This window comes from Symphalangus syndactylus, chromosome 2 (assembly GCF_028878055.3).
Source record: "Symphalangus syndactylus isolate Jambi chromosome 2, NHGRI_mSymSyn1-v2.1_pri, whole genome shotgun sequence".
In the NCBI taxonomy this organism is placed as follows: Eukaryota; Metazoa; Chordata; class Mammalia; order Primates; family Hylobatidae; genus Symphalangus; species Symphalangus syndactylus.
In genome coordinates this window covers 33,929,930-33,947,386 of record NC_072424.2, presented here as the reverse complement: position 1 = coordinate 33,947,386, position 17,457 = coordinate 33,929,930, and the positions used below count along the sequence as shown (strand labels likewise).

The following is a 17,457-nucleotide window of genomic DNA, read 5'->3' as shown; positions in this document are numbered from 1 at the left end:
AGAATTGGGGGAAATGATGGAGGTTGGGACTCAGAATTTAAGATGTGGATAAAGGAAGACAAGCTTGACTGAGGCTGGCCAGGGAGGACCCAGAAGATCCTGGTACATGTAGACCAAAGGAGACCTTTTCAGATGGGACAAGTTTACACATGCAGGAAGAAGATGTTGTTGAGTGAGGCTGTCAGGCGTGTTGGGGTAGGCCTTTGACTGAGTCGCCTAAAAGCAGATGTCAAATTGCAAAAAGTCTAGGAGTGAGGAAGAGGATACTGTGGGTACAGGTGAGAACTACTGGGAGAAGTTTGGGCACTAGAGAAGGCTAATGGGGACTCGGAAGCAGGGGGTTGGAGGCAGGGGTCTGGGGGTGGGGGCAGGGGCAGCTCAGGGCTGAGGGCAAGGATTTTCAGGCAAAGGGTGAAGGAGGGAGAGGGTGCAGGTGGAAGAAGACTATAATGGATGGGAGCAAGGCCAAGAAAACGAACTGGTGCAGGAGGCATGTGAAAATGTCACCGCTGCGGGAGTCTTTCCTTTTTTGTTTGTTTTCAAACAAAAGCTTTTAAACTACATCTCCTCAAGCCCATCCCAAGGATCCAACTCTGCCCGGGTTCCATCTGGGTAGGGCCTTCTTCAGACAGAAGAAAGAGAAGGAGGCCCCTCTCAGAGCGTCTGCCTCTTTTGCACCCGACTGCTCCTGCTCAGAGGCCGCGGGAAGCTGCGGGGACAGGATGGTGCACCTCCCCAGTGCGCATAGGACTTGGGAGACTACACTCCTCCGGGCTGTATGAGCCTCGGGTCCGCCCAGATCTCTTATACTGTGGCACCTCCGCCCAGAGCCTGAAGAGAAGAGCAGCACCGCGTCCCTCCCGAACCCCGAGCTTGGGCTCAGGCTGCAGCGCCGGGCCTCCTCCGGCAGGGGCGCTGGGAACTCGCGGATGGCCGGCTCTCGTCCAGCGCCCGGTCCCGCGCCCACCTGGGCCTGCGGCGCTGGAACTTTTCTTGGGACTACCCGCTACGCCCTGTCTTTGGAAACCCACAGATGCCAGGACCCGCCCCATTCTGGGCCGGACGTTGTCGCTGGCTTGGTTCTTCGGCCCAGCCTCCCCCGTTGCTAATTGCCATTTTGGCACCGGGTGGAAAAGCAAGTTCAAGAGGGCGGGGGCTCTCGGGAATCGCTGGATGTCTTCTTTCTTGGGCAGCTTAGATTCTCAGGCGCCTCTTCTGCCTCCTCCATCCCTCTTGGCTCTTACCTGGCGCCCTTTTGCCTCCTCTCTCTCTCTCTCTCTTCCTTTTGCACCATTCTCTCGCCTCTTTTCTCCTTCATCTTGTCTTTGCTCTCTTCTCCTTCTCCCCTTTTCCCTCTATTTTCTCCTTCATTCCTTCCTCACCTTTCTTCCCTCTCCGCGCATTCCCCTCCCTCTCGCTCCACTTTAACCATCTTCTAGAGAGGAGGAACTCTACTCCCGAAGGGGAAGAGCAGGGCTGGAGGCTGTCTCTCTCTCCCTAAGCCTCCTCCCTCCTGCCTGCTCCTTTCTTAATAGCTCCTCCTGTAGCTCCTCTAGTCTCAGACTTTTCAACCCCTAGAAATCCCAGGGGCTTCTCGGAGGCGGCGGGCTACACCACATGTCCTGGGGCCTGTAAACCGCAGCTGGAGGTCGTCTTTGGGTTTAGCTCACTTCCCTTCAGCCCACCTAAAGTCTCCGTCTTCCTACGGTCACGAAGGGTCTCAGCTGCACCAAGCGCGCAGCTACATTCCTGCAGTGGCGGATTGGGAACCAGATAAGCCCACGCGACTCCCGCCCGAGTACCCTCTTAACTGGCGGCCGACCCTTTGAAACAATTGAGTCCGTTCAGAAACGGACTGGGGAGAGTGAGGGCACGACCTCAAAATCCTAGGCAGCAAGATGAGGTCTGGATCCTCCCTGGAAGAGCAGACATCTCGACTACTCTCTCGCCCCACCTCTGGCCGGGAGGTCCGGGCAAGGAGAGTCCCTCAACCGAGAATATCTGGCAAGTCCTCGATCCCGCCGGGGCCTTCCGCCTCTCTTCCCTCATCCCCTAGGAGGCTTTATCAGGTTCTAACCGCTAGTAGTGGGGGCCGTGGGTGTTCGGGGCGCCAAGAGGAGGGGGCTGCCGAGAGCGGCCTGCCTAGTTCTCAGCATTGCCTCTTCGACCACTCGCAGGCTCCTGGAAATGCAAACACAGCCCGTGCGTGATCCGCGCGCGACCAAAAGCCAAGCGCACACCTCCCGCCCCCGTCCCACTTGCCATCGCTCACACTAACACGCACACATGCTCGTGCAAACTCGCACGCACGGAACCGCGCGCCCCCTCACACCCAACCGCGCTCCCGGCCCGGCTCAGCCAGGTGCCCCCACGCGGCAGCGCCGGGTCTGCCCGCCAGCCCCCTGCGAACCTCTCGCCTCACGCCTGCCTGCCTGCGCGCACGCACGCGCACGCACGCATTCCCCGCGCCCCCGCGCGGGGGCGCAGGCCTCGTGTGGCGGGGTTTGGCCGGGAGCCGGCCGGGCCAGGGAGCAGCGAGCAGAGTCCCGGGTGCATCCCGCGCTTGGCTTCCGTGCGCAGCCTCCCGGCGCGGAGGCACCTGGCTCCCCCTCGGCTCTAGAACGCGAACAGTTGGCGTTGAGCACACAACTCCTCCTCCCTCTCCCCCGAGACCCCAGTACCCTCCCCGCGCGCCATCTCCCGCCCCTCATAACAGGCCCGAAGAGTAAACCCCCAAACGCGTCCAGAAGCGACTCCCAACTCTTCGCCGGGAGCACGTTGGAGGCTGGATTTCGGAGAGACTCGGGATTGGGGTCTATTGTCGGCCCCTCCTGGATCCGGCTTGAGTTTCATATTTTAAGAAGATTTTCTTATTACCTTTTTTTACTCCTTTTTACCAAATTTCTGGAGGAGCTCAGTGGGGAAGATTGGGGGGAATCTGATTTTAAGAAAGAAAGCACCGAAGGGGCAATTATTATTTTTCCTCGGGTTTGGAATCACCCTCTGGACGAGAGAACGGGCGAGCGGGAGCTAGGAGGGAAGAGTGGAGAGGGCCGGTGAGGCGCGCCAGCCGGAGCCACCTCCTTCCCGGCCGCCCCCTCCCCATTCCCCCTACACACACTAGCTCGCTCGCTCGCTCGCCGGCGCGCGCACACCCCCCGCGCCGGACCCGCACCTCGGCGGGCGCCACACACTCGGCAGCCCGAGCCGCGGTTGCCGCAGCGGGATGGAGGCGGCGCGCACGGAGCGCCCAGCAGGCTGGCCGGGGGCGCCGCTTGTCCGGACGGGGCTCCTACTCTTGTCTACGTGGGTCCTGGCCGGCGCCGAGATCACTTGGGACGCGACAGGCGGTCCCGGACGCCCATCGGCCCCGGCTTCGCGGCCACCGGCGTTGTCTCCACTCTCGCCGCGGGCAGTGGCCAGCCAGTGGCCGGAGGAGCTGGAGACGGCGCGGAGAGCCGCCGTGCTGGGGCGCCGGGCCGGACCAGAGCTGCTGCCCCAGCAGGGCGGCGGCAGAGGCGGTGAGATGCAGGTGGAAGCCAGAGGGACGTCGCCCGCAGGCGAGCGGCGGGGCCGGGGCATCCCAGCTCCTGCCAAGCTTGGCGGCGCGAGGAGGAGTCGCCGGGCGCAGCCCCCAAGCACCCAGGAACGCGGGGACGCCTGGGCCACTGCTCCGGTCGATGGTTCCAGAGGAAGCCGTCCCCTGTCTAAGGGTTCTCGGGAGGAGGTGAAGGCGCCGCGGGCTGGGGGGTCGGCGGCTGAAGACCTCCGGCTGCCCAGCACCTCCTTCGCGCTGACCGGGGACTCGGCCCACAACCAAGCCATGGTGCACTGGTCGGGACACAACAGCAGCGTGAGTACCCACCCGGCGGCGGGTCCGCCTGTTTCCTGACACCGAAGGGGATTGGGGGGGGGACAGGAGCGAGGGACAGATAGTTCCTGGGGGGTCTAGGCGGGGGACGCCTCGACTTTTCGAGATAACAGGTTTGTCCGATTCCCCCCACGCCCCCAACAGGTTAATGGAGTTTGTTGTTAGACGCTGTGTGCGTTTGTTTACTGGAGACCCTAGGCTTCAGGCCGCGGGGAGGGGAGTGGAGGAAGGGGCTTCTTAAAGATGAGTGGGGGAGGGATCTGTGCTCACTTTCTCCCATACTTGGCTTGGAGGGTCAGTTTTCCTCTTTGCGGGGTGCTTGAATTCTTGGATGAGAAAAAGGGCTGACTTGGGGCGGGAGCCGCTGATCAGACCGATTCCTGCGACTGCCCGGGCTCCCCCTACCCCCACCCCCCCGCTCCCGTCACGCGAAAGGGAACCCGGGAGGCCATTCGGACTCCCAGCCTCCTGCTCGCCTCGGGGTCGCTGCTTTCCGCTCCAGGCGCGCAGTCCTCCAGCCCAGGAGGGAGGCTCGGCCAAGTCGGCCCCAAGCCTTGGCCTTCAGGTAACCCCGGTTCCTCCTTCAAAGTCCAGGGAGCGGCCCTGGAAAGCCGTAGCAGAGGCGGTAAAAAAAAGTTTAAAGCGTGAGGCGAAATTCCACACCCATCCAGCGCCCATGCCACACCGCTCGCCCTCACGCACGCACAGACACACGGAAGTCGCTGAGCAGAAAACTCTCGCCTTCACCATTGCGTCCTGCGCCACAAACGGCTCCCTGAGCGGAGTTGGGTCCCTGAGCTTCCTGCACACCTCTCTACCCGCTTTTCCCCGCCACCAGGTTCTCCTGGATAAGGATGTACCGAGAGGTGGCGTCGTTGAACCCGGTCTGGCCGACTCCGGCGTTCCGAACTGGGCGCCCGACTGAGCATCGCGCCTGCCCGGCAGCTGCAGCGGCCCGCAGCGCGTGCCCGGAGGGGCTCCCCCTACCTCGCCGGCACCCAGAGCTGTACAGCCAAGCAAAGAAAAGGCGGGGCACAGGTTCCCACCATCTCCCCCACTTCCCTCCCTCCCGCGGTCCCTACTTCAGCCAGATTTGGAAAATCCTTTTCCTCTTCTCTGGCTCCATGGTTCAGATCAGAACCTGGCGTTGGGGAGGGTGCACGCTCCAGGCAGAGGATGACGGGTGTCTGTACAAGCAGCCTGGGGGAATTGATTTGATAGGAACTCACCCCGCAACTCCCTGCCGTTTTGTATTTCTCTTCATGACCGGTGTTTGATAAGATTTCTCTGGGAAATTTTTGCCTTATTTTAACAGAGCCTAGGATGTCCAGGATTGGGTATCTAATAAGAGGAAAACGAGGGGTCCGCAGAAGGTAGCACATAAGCAGTACCAAAGTGCAGATTTCTTGGTTTCTAATGATGCACAGCGCGCGGGCAGCCCAGCCTGGGTAGCCCATGCTGGGCTTGAAGGACAAGTGGAGTCCAGCTTCGCAGCGGCGCGGTGGCGGGCTTCATCTGCCTTGGATGAAGACCCCCGTAGCCTCGGGCTGACAGCTCTGGCTAGAGGGGTGGACAATGTGTGCCTTTGCAGGGCTGGGTGATTGAAGACTTCCAAGTCCCTTCCAAGAGGACTCGGATATGTGTGTGCTGGGGGGAGATTCTCTGACCTCAGGGTTGATTCTCTGACAGCAGTGGTTGTGAATCCCAACTTCATTTTAGTTTGATAATTAGGGTGTGTGTGTGTGTCTGTGTGTTGGGGTTCTTACTTGGTGATGTTTGGATAGGATGTGTGGAAGTAAATATATCCTAGGAAAAGGAGGATGTAATGTCTTCACATCTGTGGCTTTACTACTGCCACATTAGGACAATATAAATTCACCCTCCCTGAAGAGTTTTTCTGTGTCTCTGCTTTTATTTTAAGGATTATTTTTGAGTATTTACAAAGCCTCTGAAGATGGAACTTTAGAGAAAATGCTTCCTGCAAATAGCAGTTAACTGTGCATGGCCTTCTTTGCTCATCTTCAAAGCAGTTGTGCAGCAGAAGAGGTGAGGGGCAGGTCTGGCCCGTGCTTCCTGGGGAAATGACTCTTCAGTCAAATGACAGCCAAAGGGGTTTGGGGACCGGAGCAGTTTGGCTTGGAGTCCTTGGTGACAGCAATGAGATTGGACAATGTATGAACAGCCCCCAGGACTTATTGGTTGTGCTCTTGGCCAGCCTTACAGCCCATGCAAGAGCACCACAGGTGGATGTAGGGCCATGCACTATCCTCTCTCTCCAATCTAGGGAAGAACTGCCTCTTTAGCCCCTAGGCTGGACCTGTCTCTTCTGACCACATTTTATAGGCAATACGAGAGAGACATCCTTGATTATGAGGTCTGTGAGCCTCTGTAAAGAAGATGGAGAAGCATACTCACATGGCCCTGTCTTTGAGACTTTAAGGAAATCTCCTGGAGAGTCACTGGGAAACCAGTTTCAGCAACATTTACCCAGTTGATTTTTCTCCTGTCGCCCTTTCCTGATGGCAGGAAAAGAAGGTGTTGTAAATAAAAGCCAGGGTGAAGAGTGATGGGGATGAGGACACTTTGGGAAAATTCCTTCATCATTGGTTTCAAAGGGGAGGGAGATGTCCATAAAACAGAGAACATGGGGCTTAGCTCCAGGCTCTTCTGACGTGGAAAGAGAATTTTATCTTTTCTCCTGGCTTCTGGAGTATTAGACATGTCCTTCTTCAGGAGGCCACCAGTTTAATTTTTAACACAACGAGGGTTTCCTTGCTCTTCTTCCAAGTGTCTCTGATGCACCTGATTACTTGATATGAGTTCCCTTTTTGGGAGCGTTTTCAGTAACCCTATGAAATTGAAAATTGAACTCCATTCTGACTGAGTTTACAGTCAGGGATGCAGGGTGGGACATGTAGGAGAAGGGCCTTCAGCCCACCCCATTGGTCCAGTGTGTGCCCCAGGTGGTTGAGGGTACAAGAGGAGACCTTTGACCAAGGCTTGGGGTGGGTATTTGCCTTGGTCCCAGGACTGAGAAGAGATGGCTTTGGGGGCAAAGGAGAAGGAGTGCAACGGGCTTTGGGCAAAGGAATCAGGAGGGCATGGGGTCTGGGCACCACCTCTGACCATGTTGCCTGCCAGGTGCTCTGGCTGGAAAGTGAGTGGACTTGGCCTTGGAGCCTTTACTCTAGAGGAGCGATTTGCTATTTTTTCTCTCCAGTTGCCTCCAGCTGGAATCCTGGTGATTAATGGGTTAGAGAGTGTTTCACAAACACCCAGAGGGAGCCCAGTCCCCGTGGCTTACAGGGAAACAGAAAAACACATTATTCTGTCCTTTTCCTTCAAATGAAAGAAGAAGCCTCCCTGCTTGCTCAGTGAGTTGGCAAATGGCTCTGGAGAGTGGAAAGTTGTGAAGGCACAGTCCACTTCTCCACGCCCCCTCCTCCTTGGATTAACCCTTCATGGGGCCCCCCATTCCTGGTGCCGAGGTGAAAACACTGCATCTGCCCTGACATTGGTCCTCATTTCCTTCCAGCAGCGCACTCGAAGTGGCAGCAATTTGCAGGTTGCTGCCCCTGCGGTGTATCTGCTTGGAATACTTGCCAGGTAGTTCTCAATTAATGTGCCCAACACTGCATCTTGGTGAAGAGAAATGGGGAGATGCTGATATTTCTAGGCCCTCCCAGATCGCCCTGCCCTGAGCATACTAGTAGGTGTAACACACAGATTTTCCCAGGCAGGATTTCCTACCCTTAACTAATTCAGCTGGACTGTGTTCTAAAATATTTACTCCTAATGTGCAAAATAGTGACAGATTTGATCAGATTAATTTTATTTCACTCACTGGATCATCTAATTGTGGCTCCCAAACAGATTTTTCAAATAGCTTTTGGCTGGATTGCCTTGTCTTCATCGTCCCTGCTCACAGTTCCTGTGTCACAATATCTTAATACATTCTGCCTTTTTGGAGGCTTAATAAAGAAGCCTGCCACAGAAGCCATTCTTCAGGGTTTTGCCAAAAAAAAATTGTTTTCAATTAGTATTACAAGGGGAAACCATCTCAGTTGAGATGTAGCTGGGAAATGCATGGGGACATAACGGCACTAATTGCTCCTGGTCATTGTTGGTCTGAGGGGCCGTGGGGAGAGGAGGAGCCGGGAACAGGCTATTTATCTGCTCTGTGATTTCTCTGATGGCTGGATTACAAGGTGTGATTTCCTTCTCAGATCCTTCAGTGATTTCCAAGGTGAGCAGAAGTTGCAGACTCCTTAATTGGGAGGCCTGATTTAATGATTACAGAAATGCAGTGGCTGGAACTTGCTTTGTAGCTGGCAAAGAAGGAATGCCGGGAAGTGGCTTCTCCAGTGGTGTTGGATTTAAGGGAAGGCGAGTTGGTGACTTCGGTGGCAGGAAGGCTCAGTGGACAGAAGGGAAAATTGCTTTTTCCTTGGGCTGTGTAAATCTATTGTCAGTGAAGGAATCCTGGAACTGGTCGATCTGTGGGCCCTGAATCATCTCATAAGGAGCAGAGAGGTGTGACAAAGCAGACACTCTGTGATAGAAAGATTTGGCTGGAGACTAGTGGTTTATCCAAGGCTAGGTACAGATTGGCTAAGTCACTTAAGGCCTGTGGCTTGACCTACCTGTTGATTTCCCGCTTTCTGCCTTCTTTTGGCCTCGGCTGGTTTGAGACACTTCCCTTATAGGGAGAAAATGTCAAAGGATGATTCTGCAGTAAGTCTGAAGGAGAAAAGAGGCCTTGTGGAGGAGGAGGTGGGAAATACAGAATGTGAGTGCCTAGTGGGTCACTAGGCAGTTCTGGTAAGCAAAACTGGCTCTGTGGGATGGATCGAATTTGGCTAACCAAGTTTATTCTCCTGGTGTTGTGGGTAAGTGAGAAAAGGCTCTGGATAGGGCTCTGACTTTGTCGGTAGTCAGTGGAGATGAGGGAGCTTTGCCTTACACATGGTTGGCACTTGATAATGTTTGACTGAGTGAATGAAAGACAGTCTCAAGTCTCATCAAGCAGAGGCTATAAAGGAATTAGAAATTGTTGTTGCTTGGGATAGCAATGATTTCAGAACTTGACAGCTACTATAGCCAGGAGTGTTTCATCCATTTTGTCTACATTCTGGCTTGAGGAACTTTGGTTTCTTAAATTCAAATCCAGAGTCCATTAGCCTGGCATTCAAGGCTATGTATGTCCCGGGTCTACTTCTCCAACTTTGGATTTGACTCTTCCCTGATTGACTCCTGCATTCTGGCGAGGGCAGCGTCTTCATTGTCCCAAGCACCTTGAGGTCTCTTCCACTTGGGGTACCCTTCTTTCTTGATGAAAGGGCACCTATTATTCATAGCTCAGTTCAACATTCAGACTCAGTGGTTCTATGAAACTTTCCTTAGAAGCATTTATTTCTCTTTTCCTCTACTTGTTTATAGAATTTGCAGAATGCACCACACATTTGGTCATATTTAGTTTAGTACTTACTTTAGTCTTATATTATTTGGTGAGTGTTTTGAGGGTAAGAGCTGAAATAATTAAAACAGCAACCCCTCCCTCCAATCACCATCAAGTGTGAGTTCTGTTCTTCTCATCCATGCCTGGCAGCATGTGCCGTAGGGCAGTACATAGCTCAGTAATACTGAACCCACCTGGGGAGTTGGACCGTACCTTAGCTGCAGGGTAAGAGGAGAGGAAAGATCATTTTGGCCTAAGATAATTAACAGGTTAACACTGTCTCTTAATAACACTGAGTGTAGAAAACTGGTGTGTTATTTCATATATGAATGTTAACATAAGATTCAGAGGGATCTCTATGCTACTTAGTAAGAGGATAGAAATAAGGACTAGTTAACAATCTTGGCTTCTCATGCACTTCAGAGATCAGATGGACACCCCCATAAGGCATTCATCCATTTTCTGAGTGTTTCCTGTGTATGTGGCATTGTCCTAGAAACTGTGGGGTTGGTAGAAGTGTGATAGAGAGGAGACAAAGAAGGATGAGACAGCATTTGCCTCATGGTCCTGCTGACATGCTTTGGATGTGAGACTGCTCTTCTGTAAAGTTAAATAACACATGACAACAAGACAGATGCCATGGGGTGATATGTGGTTAATTGTCAAGTGATCGTTTCAGGCTATGAGCTCGCAGAAGAGAGGATCCCTGTGGGACATACTACAGGAATTTGAGACTTGCAGAATGTCAAGGCTGGAAGTGTACTTGGGAATTGTCTTCATCAAATCACTCATGATAGAGATGAGGATATGAGGCTTAGACAGAAATATGGCAGCCGACCTTGGACCCTGCTTATTTTTTTTTTCTCTTGGAAAAGCCATCCCCTCTTCCCACCCATTTTTCTCCTTTCTTCTCAGGTTAACAGAGCATTTTCCTTCTAAGAGGATTTGTGTGTTTTCACTCTGGTAAGGTGCCCATTTTATAGGTAGGGTAGACTGAGGCCCCAGGATGGGTATCATATGAGGCTAGTCAGAGACATTTAGGAATAGATTCTTTCCTTCTGTTCTGGGCCATGCTCTATAGTCACCCTGCCCACCCACCACAGTGGCTGCAGACAATGAATAACAAGCTAGTTAATGTTGGACAAGCTGTATCTTACTAACCATTGTTAATGGGGGCCTCTTGTGAGTCACCTCGTTATTTGAGTTAGTGAGTGAATCAAGCCTAGTTACATCACAACCAGGAATATTTTGCTCATTTATTTTGATCAGTGTAGTTTGGATTTAATTATTTATGGAACTACTGTTGTTTATAGTACACTAATAAATGTTCTATAGTAAATTTGGAAAAAAATTATGGAGTCTAAGAACCTCAGGATTGCACAGGTTGTCTTCTGCTATTGAGTGCATGCAGGGAATCAGAGGAAGCCATCCCTGCTTGGTTGAGATGAGAGGGTCCTGCAGCAGAGTGGGGCCAGCAGGGTTCTTGGTCAGTAAAACTGTGCCCTTGGCTAAGTAGGGGACTGTTACTTGGCATGCATTGGAAAGAGAAGAAACCTTCTTTAGGGGAAAAACTGGAAATAAAGCTATATAGGATAATCAAGGATTCTATTGGGTTGTGGGATTATTTAGTATGGGTATATGGTACAACTTGTGTGAATTCATATTTGTGGAGAGATTTCATCATGAATGCAATCCTTTTCTGGATTTGTTGAGAACAGATAGACTGGGAACCTGAAACAGGCCACATACTAAATAAGATAATGGATTCTGCAGCCAGTGCCTGGGTTCAAGTCCTGTCTCTGTTTCTTAATAGCTGTGTGACATTGGGCAAGTTGTTACCCTCTCTGCTGTTTCTTCATCTGAAAAAAGGGGGTGATGATATAGTATCTCTACCTTGGGCTGTTGTAAGAATTAAGCGAGACTATACAGGGCAGAGTGCTTAAAAGTAGTGCCTGACCCATTTGTAGCAAGTACTCAAGATACTTTAGTTTAGTTGTTATTTTTATATCTGGAAGGGGCCTTCCCTTAATTTTCAGATGGAAATGTTGAAGCAGAGGGAGGAGGCACTTGCTCAAAGTTTCCCAGTGAGCTGATGGCAAGGCGTTGGCTAGAACCCAGTTCTCATCAAGATGCTCATTTCAACCACCTCCCATAGTTCATGCTTCCGGTCAATGAGTCTTTGCCATGTCTATCTTTTATGTCATGCTAAAGTAGACATTGAAAAGGATCTAGACGTGAATGAGTGGGGACCTGTATTCTTGAAATTCATACTCAGAATTTGTAATAGAAACAGAATCATATTCGTTAGATGATTACACTAATAAGCTATGAATAAGTGTAACATTATTACAGGGCTTTTATTGCATGGAGAGTTAAGGGATCCAGAAAGATGAAGAGTAACTTCTCTCAGATTGGGCATCCATGATACAACTCACAGCTAATCAAGGGAGACTTCTTGAGGGAAGTGAGTAAAGTGTGTAGCTTCTAGAACATTGGAGAACACTGGGTTGCTGGGGCTGGTTGGCAAGCAACCCAGTCTTGTGCCAAAGACTCATCTATGCCAAAGTCATGGGCTAGACCTCACTGTTACATTTTTCCTCTCCTCTTCTGTATTTGTGCTTGTTGTGAAATGGGCATATCACATGGATTGGAGCTATCTGTAGAATATCTGCAGCCTGTTCCCCAGAATTATCACACTGGTACAATCCATTACTTTGTGGTGATCTATACCCATAGAGTTGTAGGCTTGAGTTCCCTTTTTGCCTTCACCCTGTGTACCAAGAGTGGAACCTGAGAGCCCTGCATAGACACTAGAGGGAGTGTTGCCCTGGGAAAGAAGTGAAAATAAATAGGATGAAATAACAAGACAATGCTGCACCAGGAATTGTTCCGAAGGAGGGAAGATGAAAAGTAGCCTGTAAGTGAATTGTGTAGGGGTTGTATGATGATCCATAGATGAATAATCATTTGGCAGCAGGGCAGTTTTCAATACTGGAGGGCTGATCATTCAGCCTCTTCCTACAGAAAAAAGGGGAGTAGATGCAAACATGTTCATTCAGCAGTTAGATACTCAGACCATTAATGACTGAACTAACACTCTACAAATAGATTCCACTGGAAGTGATGCTTAGGCTGGATTCTCCCATCTCTTCTGTGTTTCCTTCCTTTTTGCTTCCTTGCTCTCTTGTATCTGGTGGTTAGTCAATAGGTGCTTATTGAGTTGAACAGAATAAATACTTGCTTAAATACTTAAAAGTGCCTGGGTAAAGAACAAGTGTCTTAGGGATGGAGTAGTGTCTGGCCTGCTGTTGCTGGCCTGGGGTCTGCACCCTGGGACATTGTGGCTGTCTCTCACAGGCTCTCAGGTCCCACATGCCTGACATCCTCCCAAAAGCCTTTTTGACATCTATGGTCAGGTAGGCAGTTTCTCATTCAGATGGTTAGAATCAGGTTAAAGATTACACTGCTGCATAAGAAATAAACTTTTTCTTTTAAAAATCTGTTCTCAGTGGGAGATGAAGAACAATTACTGAGTTGAACATTTTCAAGAATAGAAAAATAGCTCAAGCTGCCATATCTGAATGTGATTACACATAGTGGGGGAACTTGTCTACATTAAGAGTTCTGAGACAATGAAGCTGGTGACACAGAGAAACTTGTTTTCCAGAGTGGTAGTGGAAGAGGAGGGTATCCTTAGTGGTGAAAGAGTTGCTTATCTCACTGTGTTGCTTTCAGTGTTATTCATGCTTGAAAGCAAACTCTTGTTTGAAAGATTTCTCAAAACTCTAAAGCGTCTTTTCTATCATAAGAAGGTCCCTAAGCCACAGCAACCTTGAACAAGTCTCTAAGCTGTAGTTTCACTGGCTGTAAAATGATGATAATCCTGGACTTGCAGGATTGTTGTGAATCTTAGAGATGATTCCTATAAAGGGCCTAGCATAATAGGCTATTTTAACATAAGAATGTTAATTTTTGTAATTCCAGTACTTTGGGAGGCTGAGGTGGGCAGATCACTTGAGGTCAGGAGTTTGAGACTAGCCTGGCCAACATAGTGAAACCTCCGGGCTCTACTAAAAAAAAAAAAAAAAAAAAAAAAAATACAAAAATTAGCTGGGCATGGTGGCACATGCCTTTAATCCCAGATACATGGGAGGCTCAGGCTGGAGAATCTCTTGAACTCAGGAGGTAGGGGTTGCAGTGAGCCAAGATGGTGCCACTGCATTCCCCAGCCTGGGTGACAGAGTGAGACTCTGTCTCAAAAAAAAAAAAAGAATGTTAATTCTCATTTGGAGATCTGTTGGTACTCTACCTGTATTCCCAGGGTGTTCCTTTGCTCTGCATGCTGGCCTGATTTCCAACCACCAGCACCAGGGACCAGCTTTCCCTGGGCACTATAGCTTGCTTTGATCACACAAGGTACAGGCTGGAAGAGTCAAGGAATTAATGCCTGTGAGGGAGCAGGGAGCAGCCATTACCGATGACTGGTGGGAGTTGATGGATAAATATCCAGCCCCCTTGACCACTGGGGTTGGCTAACTCTGAGACATGTTTCTTTCATGGTCTCCCAGAGCTTCCCCTGGGATTAAACCCCAGTTTTAAATATGTTTTAAATGTGTGTGTGTGTGTGTTTTAAATGGGTGCATTATTAGTAAGGAGAGAGCCTGCAAGTGTGATTTTAAAAAATGGAAAATGCTTCTTTCAAGCATGCCTAGATTTGGTCTTACTTCAAGAAGATGTGTTTTCATTCATTCTTTCACTAATTCATTCAATAATTTGTTTGCTTAGTATGATGCCAGTTATTTGAATTTTCTGGGATTCAGTTTCCTCACCTATAAAATGAAAAAGTTGCAAAAATTGGTGCAGCTCATCTTACCACAAAGTAGATGTGACATTAGGTCAGTCATTTCTTGATTGGTGAAATGGGGACAATTCCTATTTGCTCCCTTTATGTCATAGTTAAAAAAATGAGATGGTGCACATGGAAGCATTTTGAAAAGAATAGGGGGTGATATGAACTCAAGTTGTTAGTTTACCTCACCTCTCCTTCATTCCTTAAGGAGCTAGAGTCCCTTTGACAACAGATTTGAGACCAGATGCAGCTCTTGCCTTCTTCTGCCTTCTCAGTACAAATGAACACTTCCATTAACACGCATACCATGGTAGTGAGAACCCCAAGATTCTTATTCCAGGCATGGAATAAGAATAAACTGATGTACAATTTATTTCAAGTCACATCTGGTATAATAACATTCTCAGATGGGAGTGTAATTTGGATGTTTTAACAAAACATTTGCCCCAGGTCGTGACCTGTATTGATTGCTCTGCCTTACTCTTTTCAGATCATGTGAAGTGTTTAGAGAGCACCTACTATATGCCTAGTGAGGCAGCATGTGCAAAAAATCTATGTGGTGCAGACTGGACACCGAAGAAAACTTACAATTTTGTGTGTGGTAAACATATGTTGGACAGATATTGCAGAGAACAGTGTGAGATAGCATAAGACATGTGCTAATTGGAGCATGCTTAGGAAATAACTTGAACATAATCAAGACCACAGTGAATGAAAGTTAATGAAATTGTTAAAAAATTCTGGTTGTTTTTATTATCTGCAACAAAATCTACTAGCACAATAAGAAATAGATGTCATACTCTATCACCAAACCTGGGTCACTTGACAAGGAGTGTCCTGAGCTTTGAGGTCAAATAGATTACCTGTTGTTCTGACAATTGTTCAGAATTCTGCCATGTCAGTGTGGTGTATAAATTTCTTATGGAGAACTCTGTTTTACCGTGTGTTTCTACTTGTTTTATTTTCTTTATAGGAAGATAAAGAATATGCTATTTCATCATAGTACTATGATATTCCAACTTTTTAGTTGTATTATTATTAGATATTCTAATTTGTACTGATTTCTTTCTTTCTAGGCCTGTTTCCCTTCTGTCATCTTGAGATTTCTATTTATTTTACTCTTGGATTAGTGCCTCTGTTTTTTGGATCCCATTCCTCTGTTGTGGGCTGCCTTTCATTTTTCTATGGCATATCCTCAAGTAGTCTTTTTTCAGAGAATGCATGGGAATGTCTTGGTTTGTACCTTTTGTCCTGATAGAATATGAATGGATGTATTTTGACTCTCAAAAGATCCAGGCTTAGATGATGAATCATATGGTCACCCAGTGCTTGGGAGATATTAATCCTTTAAAAATTTTTAATTTAAAAAATTTTTTGTGGGTACATAGTAGGCGTATATATTTATGGGGTACGTGAGATGTTTTGGTACAGATATGCATTGCATAATAATCACATCATGGAAGATAGGATATCTATCCATTCAGGCACTTATCATTTGTGTTACCAATAATCCAGATTATACTCTTTTAGTTATTTTAAAATGTACAATTAAATTATTATTGACTCTAGTCACCCTTTTGTGCTATCAAATACTAGGCCTTATTCATTCATTTTATTTTTTGTACCCATTGATAATCCCCACCTACCCCTCTCCCCAATACCCTTCCTGCCTCTGGTAATCATTCTTCTACTCTGTGTCCATGGGTTCAGTTGTTTTCATTTTTAGACCCCACAAAGAAGTGAGAACATGCCATGTGTGTCTTTTGGTGCCTGGCTTATTTCACTTAACATAATGACCTCTACTTCCATCCATGTTTTTGCAAATGACTGAATCTCATTCATTTGATGACTGAATAGTACTCCATTGTGTATATGTACCACATTTTCTTTATCCATTCGTCTGTTGATGGACAGGTTGCTTGCAAATCTTGGCTATTGTGAATAGTGCTGCAGCAAACATGGGAGTGCAGATATCTCTTTGATATATTGATTTCCTTTCTTTTGAGTATATACCCAGCAGTGAGATTGCTGGATTGTATGATAGCTCTAGTTTTAGTTTTTTGAGAAACCTCCAAACTGTTCTCCATAGTAGTTGCACTAATTTACATTCCCACCAACAGTGTACAAGGGTTCCCTTTTCTCCATGTCCTCACCAGCATTTGTTATTGCCTGTCTTTTGGCTATAAGCCATTTTAACTGGGGTGAGATGATATGTTATTGTAGTTTTGATTTGCATTTCTCTGATGATCAGGAGATCTACTTTTAAAAAAGATTCTTGGCATGTCTAAAATTTTGTTTTGCTCTCACATTGGCTTGGTGGTTCCTCTGGACATAGAAATCTAGGGTCAAAAAAAGTTTTTCTTGGATTTGGGAAGTACTTAGGTTACTTGATGATTTTATATCATGTGCTATTTGGCATTATATGTGTCTCTCCTTTTACTCATGGACTGATGATGGTGGGAAAAGGAGGTACATAACATAAGATACCTGGGACTTTGTTCAAATTAGTGATGTGCAACCCTTGAGGAAGCCTGATGCATTAAAACTGGATTTACACAAAATCGGTAGTATAAGGTGGGAGATTAAACACTCTGCAGAGCCATTTGCTATTGACACTTGTTATCCAAATACCTTCAGTGTAAAACTCAACCAAAAGAAGTAGTTTTAGGCAGGGTGCGGTGGCTCATGCCTGTAGTCCCAGCACTTTGGGAGACCGAGGCAGGCAGATTACCTGAGGTCGGGAGTTTGAGACCAGCCTGGCCAACATGGTGAAACCTTGTCTCTAGTAAAAATTCAAAAATTAGCCTGGTGTGGTGGCATACACCTGTAGTTCCAGCTACTTGGGAGGCTGAGGCAGGAGAATCACTTGAACCGGGGAGGCAGAGGTTGCAGTGAGCAGAGATCACATCACTGCACTCCAGCTTGGGTAACAGAGCTCTGTTGCAAAAAAAAAAAAAAAAAAAGAGTAGTTTTATTTATTTAATTTTAGCTTCGGGGGTACATGTGTAGGTTTGTTATGTAGGTACACTCATTTCATGGGGGCTTGTTGTACAGATTATTTTGTCATCCAGGTATTTAAGCCTAGTACTGAATAGTTATTTTTTCTGCTCCTGCCATCCTCCACTCTCAAATAGCCCCCAGTGTCTGTTCCTTCCTTTGTGTTCATGAGTTCTCATCATTTAGCTCCCACTTGTAAGTGAGGACATGTGGTATTTGGTTTCTTTTTATTTAAAAAAATTTAAAATCATTTTTAAAAACCACAGCAATAGCCAATTAATA

General features: G+C 48.2%; 1 protein-coding gene across 1 annotated transcript in view; it reads left to right on the top strand.

Moving 5' to 3' along the window:
- The first annotated feature begins 2,633 nt into the window (after positions 1–2,633).
- SORCS3 (sortilin related VPS10 domain containing receptor 3) overlaps positions 2,634–17,457 on the top strand; it is a 639,289-nt gene continuing 624,465 nt past the window's right edge. The window contains exon 1 of the mRNA XM_055249892.2: positions 2,634–3,853. Coding sequence (XP_055105867.2) covers positions 3,227–3,853 — 627 coding nt within the window. The 5' untranslated portion in view covers positions 2,634–3,226. The remainder of the gene's footprint in view (positions 3,854–17,457) is intronic.